The sequence below is a fragment of the Mustela lutreola genome, chromosome X (assembly GCF_030435805.1).
Source record: "Mustela lutreola isolate mMusLut2 chromosome X, mMusLut2.pri, whole genome shotgun sequence".
NCBI lineage: Eukaryota > Metazoa > Chordata > Mammalia > Carnivora > Mustelidae > Mustela > Mustela lutreola.
The window spans coordinates 63,019,480-63,043,108 of record NC_081308.1 but is presented as its reverse complement, the minus strand read 5'-3'; the positions used below and the strand labels follow the sequence as shown (position 1 = coordinate 63,043,108).

At 39.7% G+C, this 23,629-nt stretch overlaps 1 protein-coding gene across 4 annotated transcripts in view; it reads right to left on the bottom strand.

Moving 5' to 3' along the window:
• Positions 1-23,629, bottom strand: part of KIF4A (kinesin family member 4A) — a 128,402-nt gene that overhangs the window by 72,954 nt on the left and 31,819 nt on the right. For all 4 annotated transcript variants that reach the window (XM_059157059.1, XM_059157061.1, XM_059157062.1 and 1 more), the window contains 3 exons: positions 11,026-11,142; positions 10,232-10,407; positions 4,661-4,722 (listed from right to left, as the gene is read on the bottom strand). In XM_059157059.1, the coding sequence (XP_059013042.1) occupies positions 4,661-4,722; positions 10,232-10,407; positions 11,026-11,142 (355 nt within the window). The remainder of the gene's footprint in view (positions 1-4,660; positions 4,723-10,231; positions 10,408-11,025; positions 11,143-23,629) is intronic.

Genomic DNA, 23,629 nt, shown 5'->3' with positions numbered 1-23,629 from the left:
AAAATAATAGTAAAAACAGAAAATAGCAAGTGTTTGGTAAGGATTTGAAGAGACTGTCACTCTTGGGCACTGCTGGTAGGAATGCAAAATGGGGTAGCCACTATGTAAAATAGTATGGCAATCTTATTAAAAAATTAAAAATAGAATTACTATATGATCCATCTATTCCACCTTTGGGTCTATACCCAAAGAATTGAAAGCAGGGTCTTAAATCATTCGTGGCAGCATTATTCACTGTAGCCAAAAGGTGGAAGTAATCTGTGTCCCCTGACAGATGAATGGATACAAAACATGTGGTATATATGTACAATGGGATAGTATCCAGCCTTTAAAAGAAAGGGCATTCTGACATATGCTACGACATGGATCAAACTTGAGGATATTATGCTAAGTGAAACAGGACAGTCACGAAAGGACAAATATTACATGATTTTATTCATATGAAGTGCTTAAAATAATTAAATGAAAGTAGTATGGTGATGGCCAGGACTGAAGGGAGAAGGGGTAGTGGGGTGTTATTGTTTAACAGGTATAGACTTCCAATTTTTCAGGATGAAAAAAGTTTTAGATGATAGATAGATGGTGGTGATGGCTTTACAACAGTGTGAATATACTTAGTGCCACTGAAATGTATACTTGAAAATGGTTAAAATGGTGAATTTAATTTTATGTATATTTCATCACAATTTTTTCAATAAGGTCCAAAGGATCAAAAACCCTGATAGAAAAAATGGGACATGTGAACAGATAGTTCATCGGAAAGAGATAAAAGTGGCCCTGAAAAATATGAAAAAAAATGCTCAAATCCACTCATAATTAAAGAAATGAAAATTAAAACAAGATACTGAGATAGTATGCCTCACCTATGAGATTGGCAGAGAAAAAGCACGACAACACAATCCTCTGGTGAGGCCTTGGGGAAACAAGTGCTCTCATATGCTGTTGTTGGGAATGCAAACTGGTGCACCCCTTCTGGAAGGGAATATGGCAATAAGGCAATATTTAACAAAATCACACAAGCCTCAGCAATCCCATTTCTAGAAATCTACCCTGAAGATAAACCACTAATAACATGAAAACTGAATAACACAAGGTTTTTCACTGCAGAATATTTGTAATTACAAAGTACTGGAAACAACCTAAATATCCATACATAGGAAAGTCATTGAATTAATATGTTTGGCATGTGTACACTAAGAAGAATACCGTGCAGCTGTGAAAAAGTGAGGAAGATGTCTATGAACTGGTAAAAGTGATTTCCAGGAAATGCTGAGAAGAGGAAAGCCACAAAGACTATCTGTGGTATACTACCATTCATATAAGGAGAGGATATGAAAAAATATATATAAGTATATGCTCATTTGTACAGAAGAAATATAGGAAGGTTAAGCCAGAAACTAAAGAGAATGGTTAAGTACAAAGGAAGGAGAAAAGTGGTAGAAATAGGGTGCAATGGGAATAGGATAGCAGGGATGAAGAGGAAATGACATTTCCCTGAGTATTTAAAAAAAATTGGGGTAAATAAAAAAACATGTAACAAAATTTACCATCTTCACTGTTTCTTAAGTGTACATACAGTTCAGTAGTCTTAAGTATATTCACATTATTGTACACTGGATCTCCAGAAATTTTTTCATCTTGCAAAACTGAAACTTACACCCATTCCACAACTCCCTGTTCCCAGTGTCCCCCAAGTCTATTCTTTCAGTCTTCTGACATTGCTTTTATGTATTTTCTTAAAATATTTTATTATTTTTTTGATAGACCCAGAGAACACAAGCGGGGAATGGCAGAGGGAGAAGGAGAAGCAGGCTTCCTCCCCACTGAGTAGAGAGCCTGACATGGGGCTTGGTCCCAGGGCCCTGGGGTCACAACCCTAGCCGAAGGCAGACACTTAATTGACTAAGCTACCCAGGTGCCCCCTGCCATTGCTTTTATTTCTACACTGTTCTTTATGCGTTCACCTATATGGACATAGGCCTTTGCCCTATGTTTTCCTCTAGTTCTTTTGTGGGTTCTTCTTTTTTTTTTTAAAGATTTTATTTATTTATTTGACAGACAGAGATCACAAGTAGGCAGAGAAGCAGGCAGAGAGAGAGAGGAAGAAGCAAGCTCATGCTGAGCAGAGAGCCCGATGCGGCGCTCTATCCCAGGACCCTGAGATCATGACCTGAGCCGAAGGCAGAGGCTTTAGCCCACTGAGCCACCCAGGCACCTCTGTTGGTTCTTCCTTTTTAAAATTGTGTGAAAGCATATAAAACTGGGGTGCCTGGGTGGCTCAAATGGTTAAGAGTCTGACTCTTGGTTTCAGCTCTGGTCATGATCCTAGGGTCGTGAGATCGAGCTCTGCCTCAGGCTCCATGCTCAGTGGGGAGTCTGCTTAAGATTCCTTCCTTCTCCCTCTGTCCCTTCCCCAAACTGGTGGATGCTCTCTGTCTCTCTCTAAAATAAATAAATGAATCTTTAAAAACAACATATAAAACTTACTGTCTTATCCATTGTTAAGTAAACAGTTCAGTAAAGTACATTTACATTGTCGTAAAACAGACTTTTAACTTTTATCTTGTGAAACTGAAACCCTATACCCATTAAACAACTCCCTTTTTGCCTCTCTCCCCCAGCCCTGGATCATCACCAGTCTACTTTCTGTTTCTATGAATTTGATTTCTCTAAGTATCTCATATGAATGGAAACAGACAGTATTTTTTTGTGACTGATTTATTTCACTTAGCATAATGTCCTCAAGTTTCACTCATGCTATAACATGTACCAGGATTTCCTTCTTTTAAGGTTGAATAATATTCCACTACACACACACACACACACACACACACATTTGCATATTTGCTTTATCTATTCATCCACTGGTAGACATTGTGTTGCTTCCACTTCCTGCCTATTGAGAATAGTGCGAATATTGCTGCTATGAACATGGGTGTACAGATATTTCTTTAAAACCCTGCTTTCAATTATTTTGGATATATAACCAGAAGTGGGATTGATGGATCATGTGGTAGTTCTATTTTTAACTTTCTGAGGAACCTCCATACTGTTTTCCAGCAGTGTACAAAGCTTCTTATTTTTCCACATCTTTGCCAATATTTGTTATTCAGTTTTTTAAAAAGATTTTATTTTATTCGAGAGAGAGAGTGCATGAGCAGGGAGAGGGGCAGAAGGAAAAGCAGACTCGCCACTTAGCAGGGAACCAGACATGGGGTTCAATCCCAGGACCCTGATCTGAAGTCAGACATTTTAGCAACTCAGCCACCCAGGTGCCCCTCAGTTTTTTTAATATTAGTGATCCTCATGGGTATATGGTGATATTTCACTGTGGTTTTGATTCACATTTCACTGTTGAGTATTTCTTGTTGTATAACTCTGACTCTTAAGAGCATCATAAAATTTCATATATCCTTCACATACTCAGAATATAAACAAACAGTTAAAAACAACAAAGATGTAGGGGGAACCCTAAAATGGAATATAAACAGTAACTGTGGGACCCAGTATCTTGCCTGGATACATTAAGCCTAAAGACAAAAGAACTGTACATAAATGTAATCTAGTTCATAAAAGTGTTTCTCACAGGGGTATGGGCTAGCAATTCTGAAACTACTTTATGCGTATACTAGAACTGAACAAGTAAGTAAAGAGATTGCAGCTGGTTTCTCACTGTTGGAAAAAGGAGTTATACATAAGGGGAGGAGGAAGGCTAAAGTGAACTCTGTAGTGTTGGACAGGTATCACAGGTATTGGTATAAAATCATGGCTTTTAATGTACATACAGATGGATATAAAAATATACACGTGAGCATATGTGTGCATTACTAGGCATACAGATATTTCCTAGTTCTACCCGCTGAGAGGGACCCAGTGACATCCCAGTAACAATGAGCATACCTAGCACCGAGAGTGGGTTTCTAAGCAATATTTTCCAATAAAAAAATCAGGGCTCTCTTGAGATATGGTTGATTCTAGTACTGGGGCAAGGAAAATACAAGATGGGTGTGGACATCTCCTGGAAATGCTTAAAAACTAGAGGGTTGGGGAGCCCAGGTGGCTCAGTTGGTTGAGTTGCAGACTCTGGATTTCGGTTTGGGTTTGTTCTCAGGGTCCTGGAATAGAGCTCCACATGGGCCTCCGTGTTTGGCAGGGAGTCTGAGGATTCTCTCTCCCTCTCCACCTGCCCCTGTCCCCCACCACGCACACACTCACTCTCTCTTTCTCTCTAGAAAGGATGAACAAATCTTAAAAAAAAAAACACACCAAAAAACTACTAGAGGGTATATTAAAGAAATACGAACCACCCTGAAGGAGCTCCTACTGGACAAAGCACGAACAATTTGAGCAATAAGACAAATAATGGGTGTTAACCCATAGAATAAAGTGTGTCACATGTGTCTATATGGAAATAAATACATAGATAAATAAGAAGAAATAGCTCTTCTTCACAGTAGAATTCCAATTAATAAATTTTTGAGGCCAGAACCCATGTTCTTTCTATCACATCAGGTGGCCTCAAAGCTAACTAGCAAGTTTGACAAGATCCCTACCTTGATACTAAGTGCTGCCAGAAACTTGAGTATATCAGGGGAAAACAACCATCAGGGGAAATGGCCTCTGCTAAAATGTACATTTAAAATTAATCTATGACTCTTACTTTATAGATCCAGGCAGTGTGCCTCCATGGGCTTGTAGCAATAAAACCTGTAGCTGTTGTACCTGGGAAAAGCAAAGAAAAATAATCAGCTAATCACCGATCAAAAGCTACTTATCCCTTATCTGCTAAATTACTACAATTAGCCATAGTGTAATTTTACTTGATACCTATGAAATCTAAGGCATACTTTAGGCATCATGGAAAGCATCAGAGTTGATGATTCAGTGACAAAAGTCCAAACAGCATTATATGAATGACTAGTACTTACAAGATGAGCCGTCCCTTTTATCTGAGCATCTTATGACTTTTTATTGAGCAAACTCAGCACTGGGCTAGGTAACATGAGGGGGATGTGAGAATAAACTCTTGTGTTTTATTCTCAAGTTTACAATGATAAGCCTACGGCTTGAAATGGTAAGAAACAATACAGGAGAGAGGATGCCAGTTCATGAGGTACAGTTAAGTACTTTAGGGTTCTGAGAAGAAGCAAGATAATGAAATTCCACAAGTGTCAAAAAGAAGCTTCCTGGGGTTGAATGTTAAACCAGAGTGTGCGAACAACAATCCTCTCCCATTCCCTCCTATGACGAATAGAGGAGCTGTTCTGCCTCCTGTGACCAATCTCATTGCTTATGCTTTGGATCCCAACTTTTCTTGTCTCCTGATCAATCATACTTTGTTATCCCTTCTCTCTTCTATATCTTTGACTTCTCCATTTCTAAAGGATCATTTCTATTAAGATTAAAACATGTTTGGGGTGCCTGGGTGGCTCAGCTGGTTAAGCGTCTGCCTTCGGCTCAGGTCATGATCTCGGGGTCCTGGGATCAAGCCCCGTATTGGGTTCTTTACCCAGTGGGGGGAGTCTGCTTCTCCCTCTCCCTCCGTCCTTCCCCCCTGCTCATGCATGCGCACATGCTCTCTCTCTAATAAATAAATAAAATCTAAACAAAAGAGATTAAAACTTGTTCAAGTCTCTCCCATCTTAAAACAAAGCAAAAGCACCCTTCTCAATCCCACTTCCTCTTTTGCCCTACTTTTCCCCTTCACAAAGTTTGAGAACAGTCTAAACTCATTGCTGCCATTTCCTTTTGTTCACCCCTTGCACTTGCTCCTCAGAATCCTCTAATCTGATTTCTGCCCATAGCATTCCACTGAAACAACTCTTGCTAAGGTCACCAATGATCTGCATGTCACTAGAACTTATGGGCATTTTTCGGTCTTCATTTTACCTCACTGTTAGCTAGCATGTGGCTTACCGGACACCATACTTTCCTGCCTTTCCTTCTACTCTTCCAGCTGATCTTCTAAGGCTCTTTCCTGGTTAATCTTTGTGCCAATTGTCCTTTAGATGATAAATCAATATCAGTGTCTTCTTGCTTTATATTATACTCTCTCCTTGAAGTCTCTCTGTCTAATGGTTTCAGTTACCATCTGAAAGTGGTGACTCCCAAATTTATCTCAAACACAAATCTTTCTGAATTTGTAGCTTTATGCTCATCTACTTCATATTCCTACTTAGCAGTCTGCTATCCCGAAACCTGGTCCTTTTCTAGTGCGCTCTGGGTCAGGGAACGTGCAGTTTCGCATGCAGAAATCTGGGTGCCAAACCCTCATCCTCTTATCTAAGCCACTGGTCAATTCTTTCCATTACCACCACCACCACCCCAAGTCCAAGCCATCATTTATCTCTCATGTGGACCACTGAGTAACTTCTTAACGTCTTCTCGATGAATCTACTCTTGCTCCACTATAATTCATTTCTACACAGTAGCCAGACCATCATTTCAAAATGGAAATTGTCACTGTTACCACCTGGCTTAACATCATTTTTAACATCATCCAGGCCCCTATCAGGTCTCTGCTTCTTCTCCAGTCTTTGTACTGGAATACACTTTCCTGGCCCCCTCTGCTTTAGCCACACCGGCATTCCTTCAGTTCTTCAAATGCACTATATGCCTTTCTAAATCAGGACCTTTTCAGACTTGGTATATGCCTGGCACTGCTCTAAGTGTTTTCTGTGTATTAATTCATCTAACCCTCACAAAAACCGTACGAGGCAGGTACAATTATTTCTATTCTTTTTTCAAAGATTTTATTTATTGATTTGACAGAGAGACAGAGAGAGAGAGAGAAAAAGACAGCACAAGCAGGGGGAAATGGCAGAGGGAGAAGGAAAAGCAGGGAGCCTGATGTGGAGCTGGATCCCAGGACCCTGGGGTCTGACCTGAGCCGAAGGCAGACGCTTAACAAACTAAGCCACCCAGGTGCCACAAATATTTCCATTTTATAGTTAGGGTAACTGAGGCACAGAGAACTTGGCCAGGGTACATAGCTAGTGAGTTATAAAGCCAGCATCCACATGTGGGCAGTCTGACTGCCGTGCAATGCTCTTAACCACTACACTTAGCCACAAATGCTTTTTCTTTTCTCTGGAAGCCTCTTCCTTCTTTTCTGCATAGATAAGTCCTAGTCAGTCCCTCACATCTTAACTCCAACATTGCTACCTCAGGGAAGACTTCTCAGCTTCAATACATAACAGAAGACCCTGTTCTATAATGTCACACTACCCTAATAATAGCACACAATCTCATTTTAGAAAATGATATGTTGGTATGCTTATGTGTTTGGCATTTGCTTCTCCCACTTAAGCCTTAAGTTCCACAAAGGCAGAAACCACGTTTGCTTTGTTCAGCCACGTGTCCCAGCACAGTACCTGGCACATAGTAGCATTCAATATAGATTTATTGTTGGAATGAATGAACAAATAAATGACTAGGAAGAAGAGTGTTCTTGGCAATAATAATACACATGAAAGAAAATGGAGGGACAGAACTGAGTATGGTATTTCATAATTGAGATGATACTGTTAACAGGTAAATTACTTGTATTTTCTACAGTGACCCCTAGGAGGGAGGGAGTTAGAGGAAGAGAAGGGAAGGGGAAGCTTTAGACTAACTAAATAGTAGCTCTTATCACCAAGGAGGAAGGCCAGAGATGGAGTAAGCACTACACAGTTGGGAAGCAGTGCACAGTGTGGGAAGAGTACTATACCCTGGAAGGCAAGAAAACTTGACCCCTCTCCCAAGCCTGGATCAGTCCAACTAACTACCTCCCTTTTCATCTCTTCTACCAGAGTCACTGAGCTGTTACACAACCATTTGTATACCACCACAGATGCATATGCCTTGCCTGTTACCTCTTCCATTTCCATGATTTCAAGCCTCTGTGGCCTCTTCAATCCCTCTACCCTATTATCTGGTTGCTTGCTCTTAAAAGATGACCTTGCCTCCTATACTGAGAAGGTAAATGTTGTCAGGCTGAAAATCCCTCAATTCTCCCTTTTCTCTCTCTAAATTACCATCACTGTATTCTTCCTATCCTAACCTCTTTCCTTCCAGTCTTGGTGGCAGGTATCCTGTTGCTGGTCTAAAGCCAATCCCTCTTCATTTGTGCTCAGGATCTCAACTACTTAGAGATGATCCCTTAGCAACTAGTGCCTATTCTCAGTTTCACTCTCTTCCAGCTGCTTCTTTCATTTGTTCAAGTCTCTTGCCTATTTTTAAAAACAAACAGACCTATAACCTTTGGCCCTTGACTACCTACCTACTGTCTTCTTTCATCTTGCCTTCTCAAAAGAAGAGCCTACCAGCTTCTTCCACTTTCCTACCCAGCATTCACTGACTAGCCCACTACAATCTCCTCCTATCATTCCCCTGACCCTCTTCTCATTGAGGTCACCTTGTTGCTTAAACAACCAACCAACCAACCAACCAAACACTTTCCAGTCCTTATCTTTACATTTTATAAATTTGTACTTTTGATGGTCCTCAAAACTTTCTTTGTCTCCCATGATATCACTGCTTTTCTTCCTACCTGTTGGCTCCTTCTCACTCTCTTTGTGTTTTCCCTCTTTTCCCCATTCCTTAAATACTGCTGTTTCCCCAGAGTTTTGTCTTTGGCCTTCTTTGGCCTCTTCTTGGCCATTCACCCATTCAGCAAATATTACTGAGTACCCTGAATGCACCATGTACTCTTTGATCTTGTCCACTCTATAATTTCAGATTCCATCTAAATGCTAATGACTCTCAAATCTGTTCAGACCTCTCTACGTTAAACCCAAATGGCCAGCTATGTTTGAACAACTGTACTCAGATGTCCCTCAAGCTCTTCAAATTCAAAATGCCCCAAACTGAATCTCATTGTTTCCATTTTCCCACCTCACTTTGTTTTTCCTCCTGTACGCCCTGACTCAATGATTGGTACTACCGTTTAAACAGCTGTCCAAGCAAGAAACCCAAGAAAAGCCTTGATTCTCCCTTCCATATCAAATGTTACTAAGCAAGCTCTAATAATTTTTCTTTCTAATTTGCACCCTTCTCTCTATTTCTATGGCTACTGTCTTTAGTTCAGGCCATAGTTCTCACCTGGGTTATTATAATAGCCTACAGCAGATCTGTGGGGCATATGTTCCCAGACCCCAAGTGGATGCCTGAAATGGTGGCTAATACCGAACTCTATATGTACAGTGCTTTTTCCTATACTTATATACCTATGATAAAGTTTAATTTCAAAATGAAGCAAGTAAGAGATTAACAATAATAACTAATAATAAAATAGGCCAATTATAATGATATACTATAATAACAGTTATGTGACTGTGGTCCCCCACAAATGTCTTTTTTTTTTTTAATTTTTTTTTTAAAGATTATTTATTTATTTATTTGACAGACAGAGATCACAAGTAGGCAGAGAGGTGGGCAGAGAGAGAGAGGAGGAAGCAGGCTCCCTGCTGAGCAGAGAGCCCGATGCGGAACTCGATCCCAGGACCCTGAGATCATGACCTGAGCCGAAGGCAGCGGCTTAACCCACTTAGCCACCCAGGTGCCCCCCCCCCAACAAATGTCTTATCGAGATACTGTCCTTACCCTTTTTGTGATATAAGATGATAAAATATCTATGTGTTGAGTGTCTAAGTGGGGTGAATGACACAGGCATTGTGATGTAGCATTAGGCTACTATTAACTTTCTGACAATCTATGAGAAGGGAGAACCATCTGCATACAGACCATGGTTAACCCACAGGTAACTGGAACTGTGGAAAGTGAAACCATGGATAAGGGGGTGGGTACTGGTATAATTTATTTTCTTACTTCTAGTCATACCCACTTCTAATCCACTTTTTTTGTGCTTGCTAGAGTGATCTCCCTAAAACACACATTTCACCAGGTCACCCACTTACTTAAAATCTTTCAGTGGCTCCCTACAGCTTTCGGGTTAAATTCCAAATCCTCTATGAGGTCATATAAGGACTTTCATGATCTGATTCTTGCCCACCTCTCTTGCCTCATCTCTCACTGCTCACTTCTTTGTCAGCGAAATCTCTAACGCTACCCTCAAACCTTACATATGACAATAAACATGTCAATAGGAATTACTTTAAGATTTTCCCAAAGTAACAGAATGCTTAGCTATCATCTCTAAACCTCTGGTAGAGAAGCTGAGAAACAAAAGATCCATCATTCCACTCACATACTTATAATTTTTTCCAAACAAATTTTAAGGCTCTTGTACCTGTTGCTTCAGATGATTAAGTTCAGCTGTTTGGGGATCAATATTAACAACAGGCTTATTCTTTATTTTTCTTGCTCTGTCAGCATAGCGAAGGGTATTTAATGTTTCTTCTAGATTGGAGTCAGCAGGACTCACACAGGCGATCATAAGAGTATGGCTATTACCTCCCAGAGAATCTGAAAAAGAACAACAGGAGGAAATAAAATCAAACAAGTAGGATGTAAGCAAAGCTGACCATCTGGGTTGGTGGCTTCAAACTCAGAGCTCTTAAATCCCAAGGAAAAAATACTTAAGAATCTGCAAATTTCCTATTTGTGTCGATAGAAAAATACTAAAATTTTTGATGTGTAAATGATTAGTTTAGAATCCTATTCCATGTGTTCCTCTTGGTAAGATTGTGATTTCAGCACTTAATCAATTTAAAATAACTGGGACCTGACCAGAATAAGTTAGGAGCCACTATTAGAATTAAACATTCTTAGGATGCCCCCTCTAGGTAGGTTTTAATTCTGCTTAACAAGCACTAATAAACAGTAATCAGATTCATTTTCAGGGAGAGAGGACTAAGCACAGTGGTCATTCTATAGATTTCTTGGCTCTCAAAGCCACAGATAAAGACATAGACATCTTTCCATTATTATAGACACCTGCTTGCCAACAGGTCTATTTCAAAGCTCTTCATCAGTTAGACAGCTCTGTATGTGATAGTCCAAAAATCTGTTTACCTGTCCTGTCTTCACCTTCTCAGCACTATTATTCTGTCACTCTCTTATTTTGAGAAACTTTGGGCTTACCTTGAAGCAGTCGAGTCAACTTGGAATCTCTGTAGGGCACAAAGCCACCCTTTTTGTCATCTCCAAGAGCACTGATTACATTTCCCAAGCACAGGAGGCCTCGGTTAATATTAATACCTAATAGCAGGAAAGGAAATTTGCATTGCTTGGTAAAGTATCAAACATATACTTGCATAAAATATATACCTGCTTAAAATGAAAACCCTACAGAAATCTTACATCATCAATCTTAAGGAAACTTCTTGATCCTATTCACTTTTCTGAGGACAAAGGTCTAACTGTTGGATATGCACACTGAATTTGCTGGCACTTCTTGCCCTTTCCCATGGAAACAAAGTAGACACCCAGATAACTATCACCATGACAACAGCATTTGTATATTTACTTTTTACATCCATTATCACATTTAATCCTTAAATTAACATGGAGAAATTAGATGAACAGCTATTTTTTATTGTCATCTCGCTAAACTATTTTTACTATCATTCTCACCTTAGAGATAAAGAAACCAGCACAGAAGTTCACTGACTTGTCTAAGGTCAAACAGCTGGTGAGTTGTAGGCCTGACATTCCATTTCAGGATCTCACTTAAGTCCTATGCTCTTTCTATGACACCACACAGGAATACAGTTCTCTTGTTGCTTTTAAAAAGGGCAAAGATTCTTTTCCATTTTTCTTTAATTTCAAGGTTTGCTTTTAAAAATCCTGTAATAATCTCTGAGGTCCTTCTAAAGCCCCTGATTTTCTCATGATTACATTTGTTGTGTAAAGGCTACATAGTATAGCGGTTAAGTGCATGGGCTTTTGACATCACATAGAGCTAGGTTCTAATCCTGGCTCTACCACTGACTACCTATATGATTTGGGTGAAGTTCTGCTCTAAAATGAGGCAAATCTATCTACCTCATTGGGTTGTAGTGGGGAATGAAATAAGATACTTGTACAGAGTTAAATGCTAAAGAAATGGGATTATTTTTGTTAAGGCTACTCTTTTACTTGGTCATACTTTAGACTCCCCTATAACCAGAAACAATCAGATCTACAAGATCCTGAGCTCCAGAATTCCTGACTGCATCCTACAATCCTTTCATTTCTTTCATGAATCCTGTTCTTCACCCTTATTGAGAGCACCAATTTAATGACACCTTTTTTTAACAAAAAGATTTTATTTGACAGAGAGAGAGTGAGCACACAGGCACAAGCAAGGGGAAAGGTAGGCAGAGGGACAGGGATAAGCAGGTCCCCCCACTGAGCAGGGAGCCTGACGCAGGGCTCAATCCCAGGACCTTGGGATCGTGACCTGAGTTGAAGGCAGATACCCAATGGGCTGAGTCACCCAGGCATCCCGGACATTTTTTTTTTTGGACACTTTAAAAAAAAGATTTTATTTGAGAGAGAGAGAGAGCGAGCATGTGTGCACGCATGCAAGTGCCAGTTGGGGGAGGGGTAAAAGGAGAGGGAGAAGGAGAGAAATCTCAAGCACACTGCCCTCTGAGTGCAGAGCCTAATGTACCGCTTGATCTCATGACCCTGAGATCATGACCTGAGCTGAAATGAAGAGTTGGACACTTAACTGACTTAGCCACCCAGGAGCCCCTATTGACACTTTATTTTTTTTTTAAGATTTATTTATTTGAGAGAGAGAGAGAGTACATGAGAGAGAGCACAAGTGGGGGGAGAAGCAAAGGGAGAGGGAGAAGCAGACCCCTCACTGAGCAGGGAGCCTGAGGTGGGACTTGATCCCAGGATCCGAGGATCATGACCTGAGTCGAAGGTAGATGCTTAACCAGCTGAGCTACCCAGGTGCACCCTGCCTCTTCTTTTCTCTTTCTTTCTTTCTAGATTTTATTTATTTATTTGACAGAGAGAGAGACCACAAGTAGGCAGAGAGGCAGCAGAGAGACAGGGGGAACTAGGCTCCCTGCTGAGCAGACAGACAATTTGGGGCTCAATCCCAGGACCCTGAGATCATGACCTGAGCCAAAGGCAGAGGCTTAACCCACTGAGACACCCAGGTGCCCCACCCTGCCACTTTATAATACTCCCAGTAGATCATTCTCTCCTGGGCCTTAAACTGGACCCTGTGATTGATCATTTCAGTCAGGCTTTCCCAAATACTCACTAGACCATGCCTTCTGCCTTCCCATCATGTTAATTCCCAGTCCCAAGTTAAACTGACTGTGTGTGTCTGTGTATACGTACAAGCTTCTGCAGGCGGCAATGCTGTAGAAAATCACATAACCAAATGGACTCGATCCACTCATTATAAAACACTGCTATCTGACTTTAGCTGAACCTTTGGTCAATTGACAATCTTTTCTTCCTCATCCCTACTTTACCATGGCAGCTATTCTAACGATTCATCATTTTCAAAACTGTATATCTCCCTTCACTCTTAGTGGATGACTTCAACAAATACACTGTGGAGATCAAAGTTATCTACAAGGGAAGGTTTTCCCTCTCCTCATCTCATAGTCTTTTCTTTGCTGTTACTGATTCCTTCATCCCTCTCCTTGTTTCAGAGGAATAAATAACTGCCTTGATTTCCCCTTCAGCTCTGCTGGTTTGTCTCTGTTCCCTCCATTTTCTCTGGAACCCTGGACCCTTAGATCTTCTCCCTCTCTCTCAGACCTTCAACTTTTTTTCCTTCACGAATTCCTTCTTTTCAGTCTATATACGTGCTTAAATCACTCCAATCTCAAACAAAAACAGTCCCCTCAAGCAAACTTTCCTTTCTTTTCCCTTAATTGCTAACTGCAAGGGATACCATTTTTTCAGGGCCATTTAGCCTATCCAGGATGTGAAGGAAAATCTAGCAAGATTTACCAAAGCTGCTTGCCAAAACCTGTACTAATTCTTGTATTAGTTCACTCCTTTCTTTTCTATCCCCTTTGAGGCAAACAGAACACTGTGCCATCTTATTGGCTTATATCCCATCTGGGATGTAAAGGAGAGATGGGGAGGTTTTTCAAACCTGCTGAGCAAAACTTCCATCAATAGTTTCCTCCAAGAACAACAATTAAAAAAAAATCTAGATGAACCCTGAGGAGACTCTATGGCAACTAGGATCTAACCAAGAATCATATGCTTTGGTATAAAGAGGCTTGTTGTTTTCTTCTTCAAATGAGAATTGGAGTTTTGGAGTAGAAAGGAGCAAGGGAAATGAATCTCTAGAAAGAAACCATCACAAAACAGGATTTGATTTCCTGTTGTTAAGAGATTTTAAAATGACAAATACTTGACATGGATGGAGTATACTTCATAAAGACTGGGAAGCACACATTTGCAGAGATTTAAATTTCTGATTGAGGATGGTTATGGAGAAAAACGGCCAGATAGCATTATAAAATCAGAAGTTTTTCTCTCTGAGACTGAGAACAGATCAAACAAGGAGAGGATCAAGAACACTACTCAACATTTTTTGGTATTTATTTACTATGACCACAAATCAGGAAAAGAGATTTTAACTTAAAAGGGAACTATGACTTGTATCGTGGAGGCATGTTACAACAGGTTTCAGTGCTAGAATAGAAGTAACAAGAGAGGAGAACCAGGTAGGAGAGAAATGAAGTAGCTCCATATGAAGCAGCTCTCGAATGGGGATTAATTTTGCTTTTGAAGGAACATTTGGCAATATCTAGAGACATTTCGGTTGTCACAATTTGTGGGTGGCAGTGAGTGCTACTGGCATCTAGTGGGTAGAGGACAAGGATGGCACTAAACATCCTCCAAGGCACTGGACAGCCTCTCAAATGATCTGATCTAAAATCTTGCCACAGCTGAGAAACTCTGCTCTATAGGTGAGGAAAGTATTTGCGAGCTTAAGGCAGGTAGCTGAGTAAGACAGGGTGGAAAACAGAAAGAGTATTATAGTATTGATACAGTCCACCTAGTTAGAAAGGGAAAGATTTGTTATTGCAATGGCTCACAAAACTCAGGAGTAAATCCTGAGAAGGGAGTGAGTTACAGGGAATCTGATTAGGAGACAGAACCTTAGTTCAAACTCTGCCTCTGCCACCTACCAATATGTGTGATCTTGGACAAGCCACTGAAACTTTCCTTTATTCGTGTAATAGGTGTACATCATACCTTACCTCATAGGACTATGATAAAAAATTAAATGTGATCTACAAAGTCCTACCTACACATAAGTTTTTATGAATAGGGTAGACAAACTTGGATGATTTGGATATCTATTCAGCTATGTGAGGCTGAAAGCAGAGCATCTGATCAATTCCTAATCTACTCTGATGACAATTTCCTCACTCAGAAGATACTGTGAGTGAATAAGGAAATGGCTGTTTTGGGCTTCAAGCTGACACACATGGAAGAACTGATTATGTAAGTAAAATGATGGGAATCTGTTGGTTGGGGACCAAGGGGTATGGTTATACATCAGTATGCTAGCTGTTAAGAAAACAGATCTCCAAAATTCAGGAAAAAAGAGAGCTAACTTTCTGGGAACAGGACGTCTAAAAGGGAAAAAAGGACAGAAGGCTTTCCAAACACAAAACTGTAATTATCTAGTCACAAATTATTCCAATAAAAAAATCGACATAGCTTCATAGAAATCAACATGGCAAAGAAACTCATATACAAAAAGAACACAGAATATTATAGGAAGTTCTTTTCAGACACAGGAAAACTGACCACCAGCACTTCTCTCTTCTCCCTCTCCTAAAACACCAGTAAACGGAATTTTAAAAGTACTCACCCACCAGATCACAGAACATAGGAGAGAAATATCAGTACACAGGAGGTTTCAACGTATTTTTAGAGTATAGGTAGAGAAGTAGTAACTAACTTAGCAAGATAGAAGAAGCCTCAATCTAAAGAGTCTGCAGGGGGACGATAATGGTGACAGTGATAATAACAGCTAAGTTTATATAGTGTTGACATAAGCCAGACACTATTCTAGGTACTTTATACATACGAACTCAACCTCACAACAGTCCTATAAAGTATGATTGTCACTATATTGACATATATGAGAGTCGAGGCACAAAGAAGTTAGGGAAGTTGCCCAAGGTCACACAGCTAATAAGCGGCAGGGTCAGGATTCAAATACACAGTCTGGCTCCAAAGCCCATGGTCCTAATCTCTATGGAAATGAGCTGATTTGGTCACTTAGCGGCAGCACCAGGTACATCAGAAAGAGGACAGACCTGAGGCTGAAAAGAGGGGATGGGTAGAAAATGTGTATAAGGAACTCTGGAACTTTCTCCAGTCTCTGCCCCAGAGCCATGCAACTACTGTGCTTTGCATTCTCAATCATTTCCAGTCTACTTAATGGGACTGTTTTTCTAATACCCAGCCATTAAATGTAGATCTTCTCTTGAAACTGTCTTGAGGTCTTTTCTCCCTATACAAACTCTCTTTAGGTTAATTTATATAGCCTAGAGTTCCAATAAAAACTATAACGAATGAGTTGCAAATCTGCATCTCCAAACAAGACCTCTCTCCTGTGGCCCAAAGCTATATTTTGGCCGGGTACCAAATAACGTTCAAGAAATACAAAACAAAACAGAATTCATCTTTCAGCGCCAAAACTTTTCACTTCCAGCACTGTCCTTTTTCATTTTTCTCGCCGTCTAGCCAGTCATGCAACAAATGGCAAACCTGGGACTCTTCCTCATCTCACCCCACACACCTGAGTCCTTTTCATCAAATGCTTAGTGAATAGGTACAATGTTCTAGGCACTGTTCTAGTTATTAGAGATACAAAGATGACTAAGTCACAATCCCCACTCTCAAGAAGTTCATAATCTAAAGGGGGAGATGGACACAAACAAAAACAACTGCAAACAGGTAGCATTAAAGGAAGAGACATGTATAGTGAAAATGGGTTCTCCTAAGAGGGAGCGGTAAACGTTACCCAGGAAGGTGAACGAAGGCTTTGGAAAAGATTTAAAAATTTGAGCTGAAATGTGAAGGATGACTAGAACAGTGCCAGTGGAAGAGAGTAGGATAGGAAAGAAGAACGTGAGGGCATTCCAGCAGAGGAAGTAGCTTATGTCAAAGCACATATTTGTGAGGAACTACGGGTGGTTCATTACCAATACAATGCACGGTAATGAGATGGAGAGTGCCAAAAAGTCAGAGGACAGCTAGGGAGAGATCACAAGTGCACGACAGATAAGTCAGTCTCAGGTATTTATCCCGTAGGTCAGTGGTTTTCAAATGGTGTTCCTTAGAACCTTAGGGATTCTGTAGGGAACCGCAGAGATGCTTCCGAGTTTCAACAACTGTAATTTGGGTTTTGTTTTTTAAGCTTTTTAATTGAGGTAAAATATGCATAATATGAAAGTTAACCATTTTAACCATTTTTAAGTGTACATACGGTTTGGTGGCACTCAGTACATTCACACCGTTGTGTAACCATTACCACTATTTACAAATATTTTAACTATTTTAAAAACTGTCCTAACAGCTCACTCCAATGTGCTATATTTTAAATCTCAAGATACTGGAGTCTACCGACGTATCATCTTGTGTGGTGAGGTTAGTGAAGTTTTCTGCAGTCTGTGAAAGCACCTGTATCATTTGTGCATACATTTGACTTTTTTTGCAAATGTGTATTTTCAGGTTGTGGCTTTGCACAGACTCTTTTCCTGGCCACATGCTTGCACATGGAAAATTGTGCAAGTTATCATACCACTGTACACGAGTTTGTCCTGAGACACCAGACAGAGGCAACTCCTCCATTCACACACTCCTCACTGCATCATAGTCAGTTACGTGGTACCAAATGGCTGTTTGCAATCTACACGTCCACTGGTGGATGAATGAGTGCACAGAATTTGTTGTACACACACAATGGAATATTATCGAGCCACGAAAAAGAAGGAAATCCTGCCTTTTGCGACATGGATGAACTTTGAGAACATTATGCTAAGTGAAATAAGTCAGATGGAGAAAGACAAATGCTGTAGGTCCTCACTTATAAACAGAATCTTAAAAAGCTGAACACGTAGAAAGAGAGTAGAATGGTGGCTGCCAGCAACTGAGGGGTGGGAGAAATGCGGAGATGTTGGTTAAAGACTATAAACTTCCAGCTATTAGAGGAATCAGTTCTGGGGCTCTCATGTAAAGCATGATGACTGTAATTAACAGTACTATATTCTATACTTGATAGTTGTTAAGAGAGTAAATCTTTTTAAAAAATATTTTATTTAATTATTTGACAGAGATCACAAGTAGGCAGAGAGAGAGAGAGGAGGAAGCAGGCTCCCCACTGAGCAGAGAGCCCGATGTGGGTCTCAATCCCAGGACCCCGGGATCATGACCTGAGCCGAAGGCAGAGGCTTTAACCCACTGAGCCATCCAGGTGCCCCAAGAGAGTATATCTTAATTGTTGTCAACACACACATACACGGTAATTACATGAAAGAATAGAGGTATTAACTAAACTTATTGTGGTAATTATTTCACAATATATACATGTATCAAATCATCACATTATATACTTTAAACTTACATATGTTATAGGTCAATAATACCTTAATAAAGCTGGAAGAAAAGATTAAATGAGATAATCTTATGAGATTATCTCATTTAATCTTATTATTATTTATATTATTTATATATTATTATTATTTATATTATTTATATTATTTATATTATAATATTAGCAATATAATATTATATATTATTATATTATATTACATTATATTATATAATAACATATATTATAATTATAAATAATATAATATAATAATATATTGTATAACAATGTATAATAATATTAATATTATTATTTTATAATTTTATTTATTATTATCTCATTTATTATTATTAAATGAGAACTTAGTCAATGGCACTCAAAAAAAAGTTTCAGTGCTTCTTGTAAACTTTGCAGGTATCCTGTTAGGCATTTATAGTTATTACATAACATAAACTAGGAAAGATATTGCTAGTGACACAACTTTGGACTTAAATGTCTTATCATTTGAAACTCCTGGATCAGTTTAATAATTGAAGATAATCCTGAGGTTGTAAAATGGGTTGTTAAAAGTGTTTCTAATTCACAACTATGTATCAATACAAATCAGGATGTTCTTGATAATGTGTCACCAAAACAAGCTATAGGAAAAATTAGAGCAAAACCTTAATTAAGATTCTGTCATCCAGAATCCCCATCATGTCATACACTAAGAATTAAGAATGTTCACTAGAGCTTAGTCTGTAATAGCAAAAGTCTGGAGCCAAGCTAAATGTTCATCAGTAGGGGAATGGTATAATAAATACAATGGTATATCTATACAATATATAGACATGAAAAAGAATGTGGTAGAGATGTATAAGTTAACATGGAACAAACTCCAACATATATCATTCAGTGAAAAAAATAAAGGGTAGACTAGAATAGACAACCTTGTATGCCTCCATCTGTACAGAAAGAGAAAATATCTAGAAATGTGGATTGGGGGTGCCTGGGTAGCTCAGTCAGTTAAGTGTTTGCCTGTGGCTCAGGTCATGATTTTGGGATCCTGGGATTGAGTCCCCCACATCCAGCTCCCTGCTCAGCAGAGAGGCTGCTTCTCCCTCTCCTTCAGCCTGCCTCTCTGCCTACTTGTGCTCTTTCCCAATCTCTCTGTCAAATAAATAAATAAATAAAATCTTAAAAAAAAAAAAGAAATGTGGATTAGGGATTTGGGATGAGAGAAAAAATTACTTTTCATTATACTGCATTTATAAAAAGCTTTTCTTTCAAAATAATTATTCAGATTCACAGGAAGTTGCAAAGAAATGTATAGGAAGGTCTTGTGTCCCATTAATCCAGCCTCTCCAATGGTAACGTACTGCATAGCTATAGTTAACATTGGAAAGTTAGTGGCACAATCCCGAGCTTATTCAGATTTCAGCAGTTTTTGCGTGTACTCTACATGTGTGTGCATGCGTGTGTACATGTGTGGTTCTGTGCAATTTTATCACACGTGTAACTTCATATAGCCATCACCAAAAATCAAGATACAGAATAGTCCTATCACCACATGGCTCTCTTATGCTACCCTCCATAGGCACACCTCCTCTTTTACCCCCCAATTCCCAATCCCTACCAACCATTAATCTGTTCTCCCCTATAATTTGGCTATTTCAAGAATTTTTTTTTTAAAGATTTTATTTATTTGAGATAGAGAGAGCAAGAGTGAATGAGCGAGAGAGAGCACGAGTTGGGGGGAGCAGCAGAGGGACAGGCAGAAGCAGGCTCCCTGCTCACAGGGAGCCAACGCAGGGCTTGGTCCCAGAAACCTTGGGATCGCAACCTGAGCCAAAGGCAGATGCCTAACTGACGAGCCACCCAGGTGTTGCCGTTTCAAGAATGTTTAAATGGCATACATATGTTTGAGACTGGCCCCCTTTTCTTTCTGACTCAGCCTAATAATAATCCATCCAAGTTGTCTGCATCAATTTCTTTCTACTGCTGAGGAGAATTACATAGCATGGATGCACCGTATTTTCTTTAACCATTTGCCTGGTAATGGACATTTTGATCATTTCATTTTTGGTCATTACAAATAGAGCAGCTATGAACATTCATGTACAGATTTTTGTGTGAATTATATACTTCCTCCGGGATAAATGTCCAATAGTGCAATTGCTATATTGTTTGATAAGAACATATTTAGTTTTAGAAGAAACTGTTTTCTAGAGTGACTGTACCTTTCTTACATTCCCGCCAGCAATTTTGAGAGATCTAATTTCTCCACATTCTTTTGGTATTGTCACAATATCAGCATTTGGTATTGTTACTATTTTTTCTTTTAGCTATTAGGAGAGGTATGCAGCGATATCTCATTGTGGATTTCATTTGTATTTCTTAATGACTAAGGATACCAAACATCTTTTCATGTGGTTATTTGCCATCTGTATGTCCTCTCTGATGAAATATCTGTTTGTGCCTTTTGCCCACTTTGTAGTTGGACTGTTTTTTACTATTGATTTCTCAGAGTTCTTCATATATTCTAGATACAAGTCCTTTGTTATACTGCATTTTTTAACATGGAAAATTTTATGATATACAAGCTATTGTAAAGAAAGAAATTGTGATCACAAACTAGCTATAATATTCTTATTGTTTGAAGATGGACTTATACAAAGTTATAAATCTGAACTTACAAAATAAATTTACGTGAATATAAAACCTGTTCTCTGATTTATTTCAACCGTTAGAATTTGTTGTAACATTTCATTTAAAAAAGAGGTCTTTTGCTTTAAAGGGAAAGCAGACAAAAACATCTGCTGTAAATGGTGGAAACAAATGAAAGTTTTTTGGGGGGAGGGAGAAGAGGGGAAGAGGAAGAGAGAAAATGTTAAGCAGGGTCCATGCCCAGGGTGGAGCCCAACCTAGGGCTCCATCTCATAACCCCAAGATCATGGCCTGAGCTGAAATCAAGAGCTGGATGCTTAAGAAACTGAGCCATCCAGGCCATCCCACAATTGAAAGGTTTTAAAGAGAGGGTATACGTGATGGAATTTGGATTTTATAAATACCACTTTGGTCGTCAGTTGGAAGGTAGATTTGGGAGTCACAAACTGGTGTTTAAGAAACCATTTAGCAGGGGCGCCTGGGTGGCTCAGTGGGTTGGGCCTCTGCCTTCGGCTCAGGTCATGGTCTCGGGGTCCTGGGATCGAGCCCCGCATCGAACCCCACATCAGGCTCTCTGCTCGGCCAGGAGTCTGCTTCCCTTCCTCTCTCTCTCTCTGCCTGCCTCTCTGCCTGCTTGTGATCTCTGTCAGGTAAATGAATGAAATCTTAAAAAAAGAAAAGAAAAGAAAAGAAAAGAAACCATTTAGCAGGTTATTTTAATAGTTGAAGTGAGAGATCTCCAAGGATTGGAACAAGGGAAAAGAAATAAGGGGGAAAGGAGTCAAAGGTATTTAATACCTAAAAATGACACGACCAAGCAATCTTTCCAAAGTGGGAGATGAGAAAGAATGAATATAAGATGTGCTCACATTCTGGGAATAAGGCAGATACACATTCATCTGGCCAGCCAACAGTTACTGAGCACCAACTGTGTGCCAGGCACAGTGTTTGGCACAGGCGGCAGGAAAATAAGAACTGGTCTTTGTGTTCAAGGAACTCAAAGTCTATTGGGAATAAAAAAACAAGTAATTACAAGGAAAAGGGAGGATGCAGTGAGACTTGGCAGGGTGGCAAGTGACTGGAAAGGGAAATAACCTTCTGTATCGTGATAAGGTTTTAGTTTGTAGGCTTTTGGGTAAACACCTTTGTCAAAATCCAGCTAACATATGCTTAAAATGTGTGCTTTTCATTACAAATTCCACATTAAAAAATATAAACAAATATTAAACCCCAGTTAATAAAATGTAAGCTTGAGTATTTAGGAGAAAGTGTACTAATGCGTGCAATTTGCTTTAAAATGCATCTAAAAAAGGATATGGTTTAATGAGTGGCTAGATAGATAGGTAACAAAGAAAATATAGTAAATGTTAATGGTGGAATCCGGATGCTAAGTATAGGGCTGTTCCTGTAAAATCTTTTCACTTTGTTGTATCTTTGAAAAATTTCCTAATAAAATGTTAGGAAAAAACACTATGGAACACCAGCTGATGGACTGACTCACATTAGAGGTTTCATTATTGGACAACATCTGAATTATGAATTGAAATATTAGTGAGAATTGTCAGACTAAAAGGGAGCAAGAATTCAGGTATTCAGTCAGGACCAACTACGAGTCAGGCACTGTGCCGGGACCTAAGGATTTGAAGATGAATAAAACATCTTTTTGCCTGGCTTGCTGTCAAGTCAGCCATTTTAAGAGATGATGGTATTTCAGAGTTGGATTAGTGTTAGCGCAGGAAAGAGGTAAGCACTGGATGGGGCTGGGGGATTGAAGGTGGTCAAAGAGAGTTTCAAGGAGATGAAACTGGAGCTGAGTACTGAAGGGCAAAAAAAATTAGCCACGTAAAAGCAGAAGGAAGGCATTTCCAGCAGAGGGAGCAGAATGTACAAAGAGGCATAGAGGAGAGACAACTTGGCACACTTCTAACGGCTAAGCAGATTGCATGGAAGGGGTGGGGAGAGGGGAAGCTAGTCAGGTAGGGAGGGCTAAAGCACAAGTGTAATACAAAGTGAGGAGCTGTGAGAAGAGCTTTAAGCAGGGATATCCAGTTTAGGAAAACATCTTGGCTGCTGATCCGTAGATGGCGTGGAAGGGTGCCTGACTGAAAAAGATAGGGAGACCAGTTGGAAAGTTTGCTCTAAGCTAAGAAATGCTGAAGGCCTGAGCTAAGGTAGTGGTAGCAGGGTCAGAGAAAAGAAAGTGATTTGAAAGATGAGAAAGTTAAGACTGAAAGAGCTTGGTGACTGATGGGATTGGGAGAAGGAGCCAGAGTGAAGGAGGAGCACGGCTTGATGCTCCAGTTTCTGACACGGGTGATTGAGGGGATGCTGGTGTTATATACTGAAGGGAATGGAAGGGCAAGTTTAACAGAGGCAGGGAGAGATGAGTTTAGTTTTAGGTATATAGAATGGGAGTTGTCTGTGGGACATCCATGCAATGTCCCACAGGCAACTACATTTATAGGCTGAAAGGGAGATGTGAGATGTGGGATGGAGATAAGAGGTTAGGGCTGG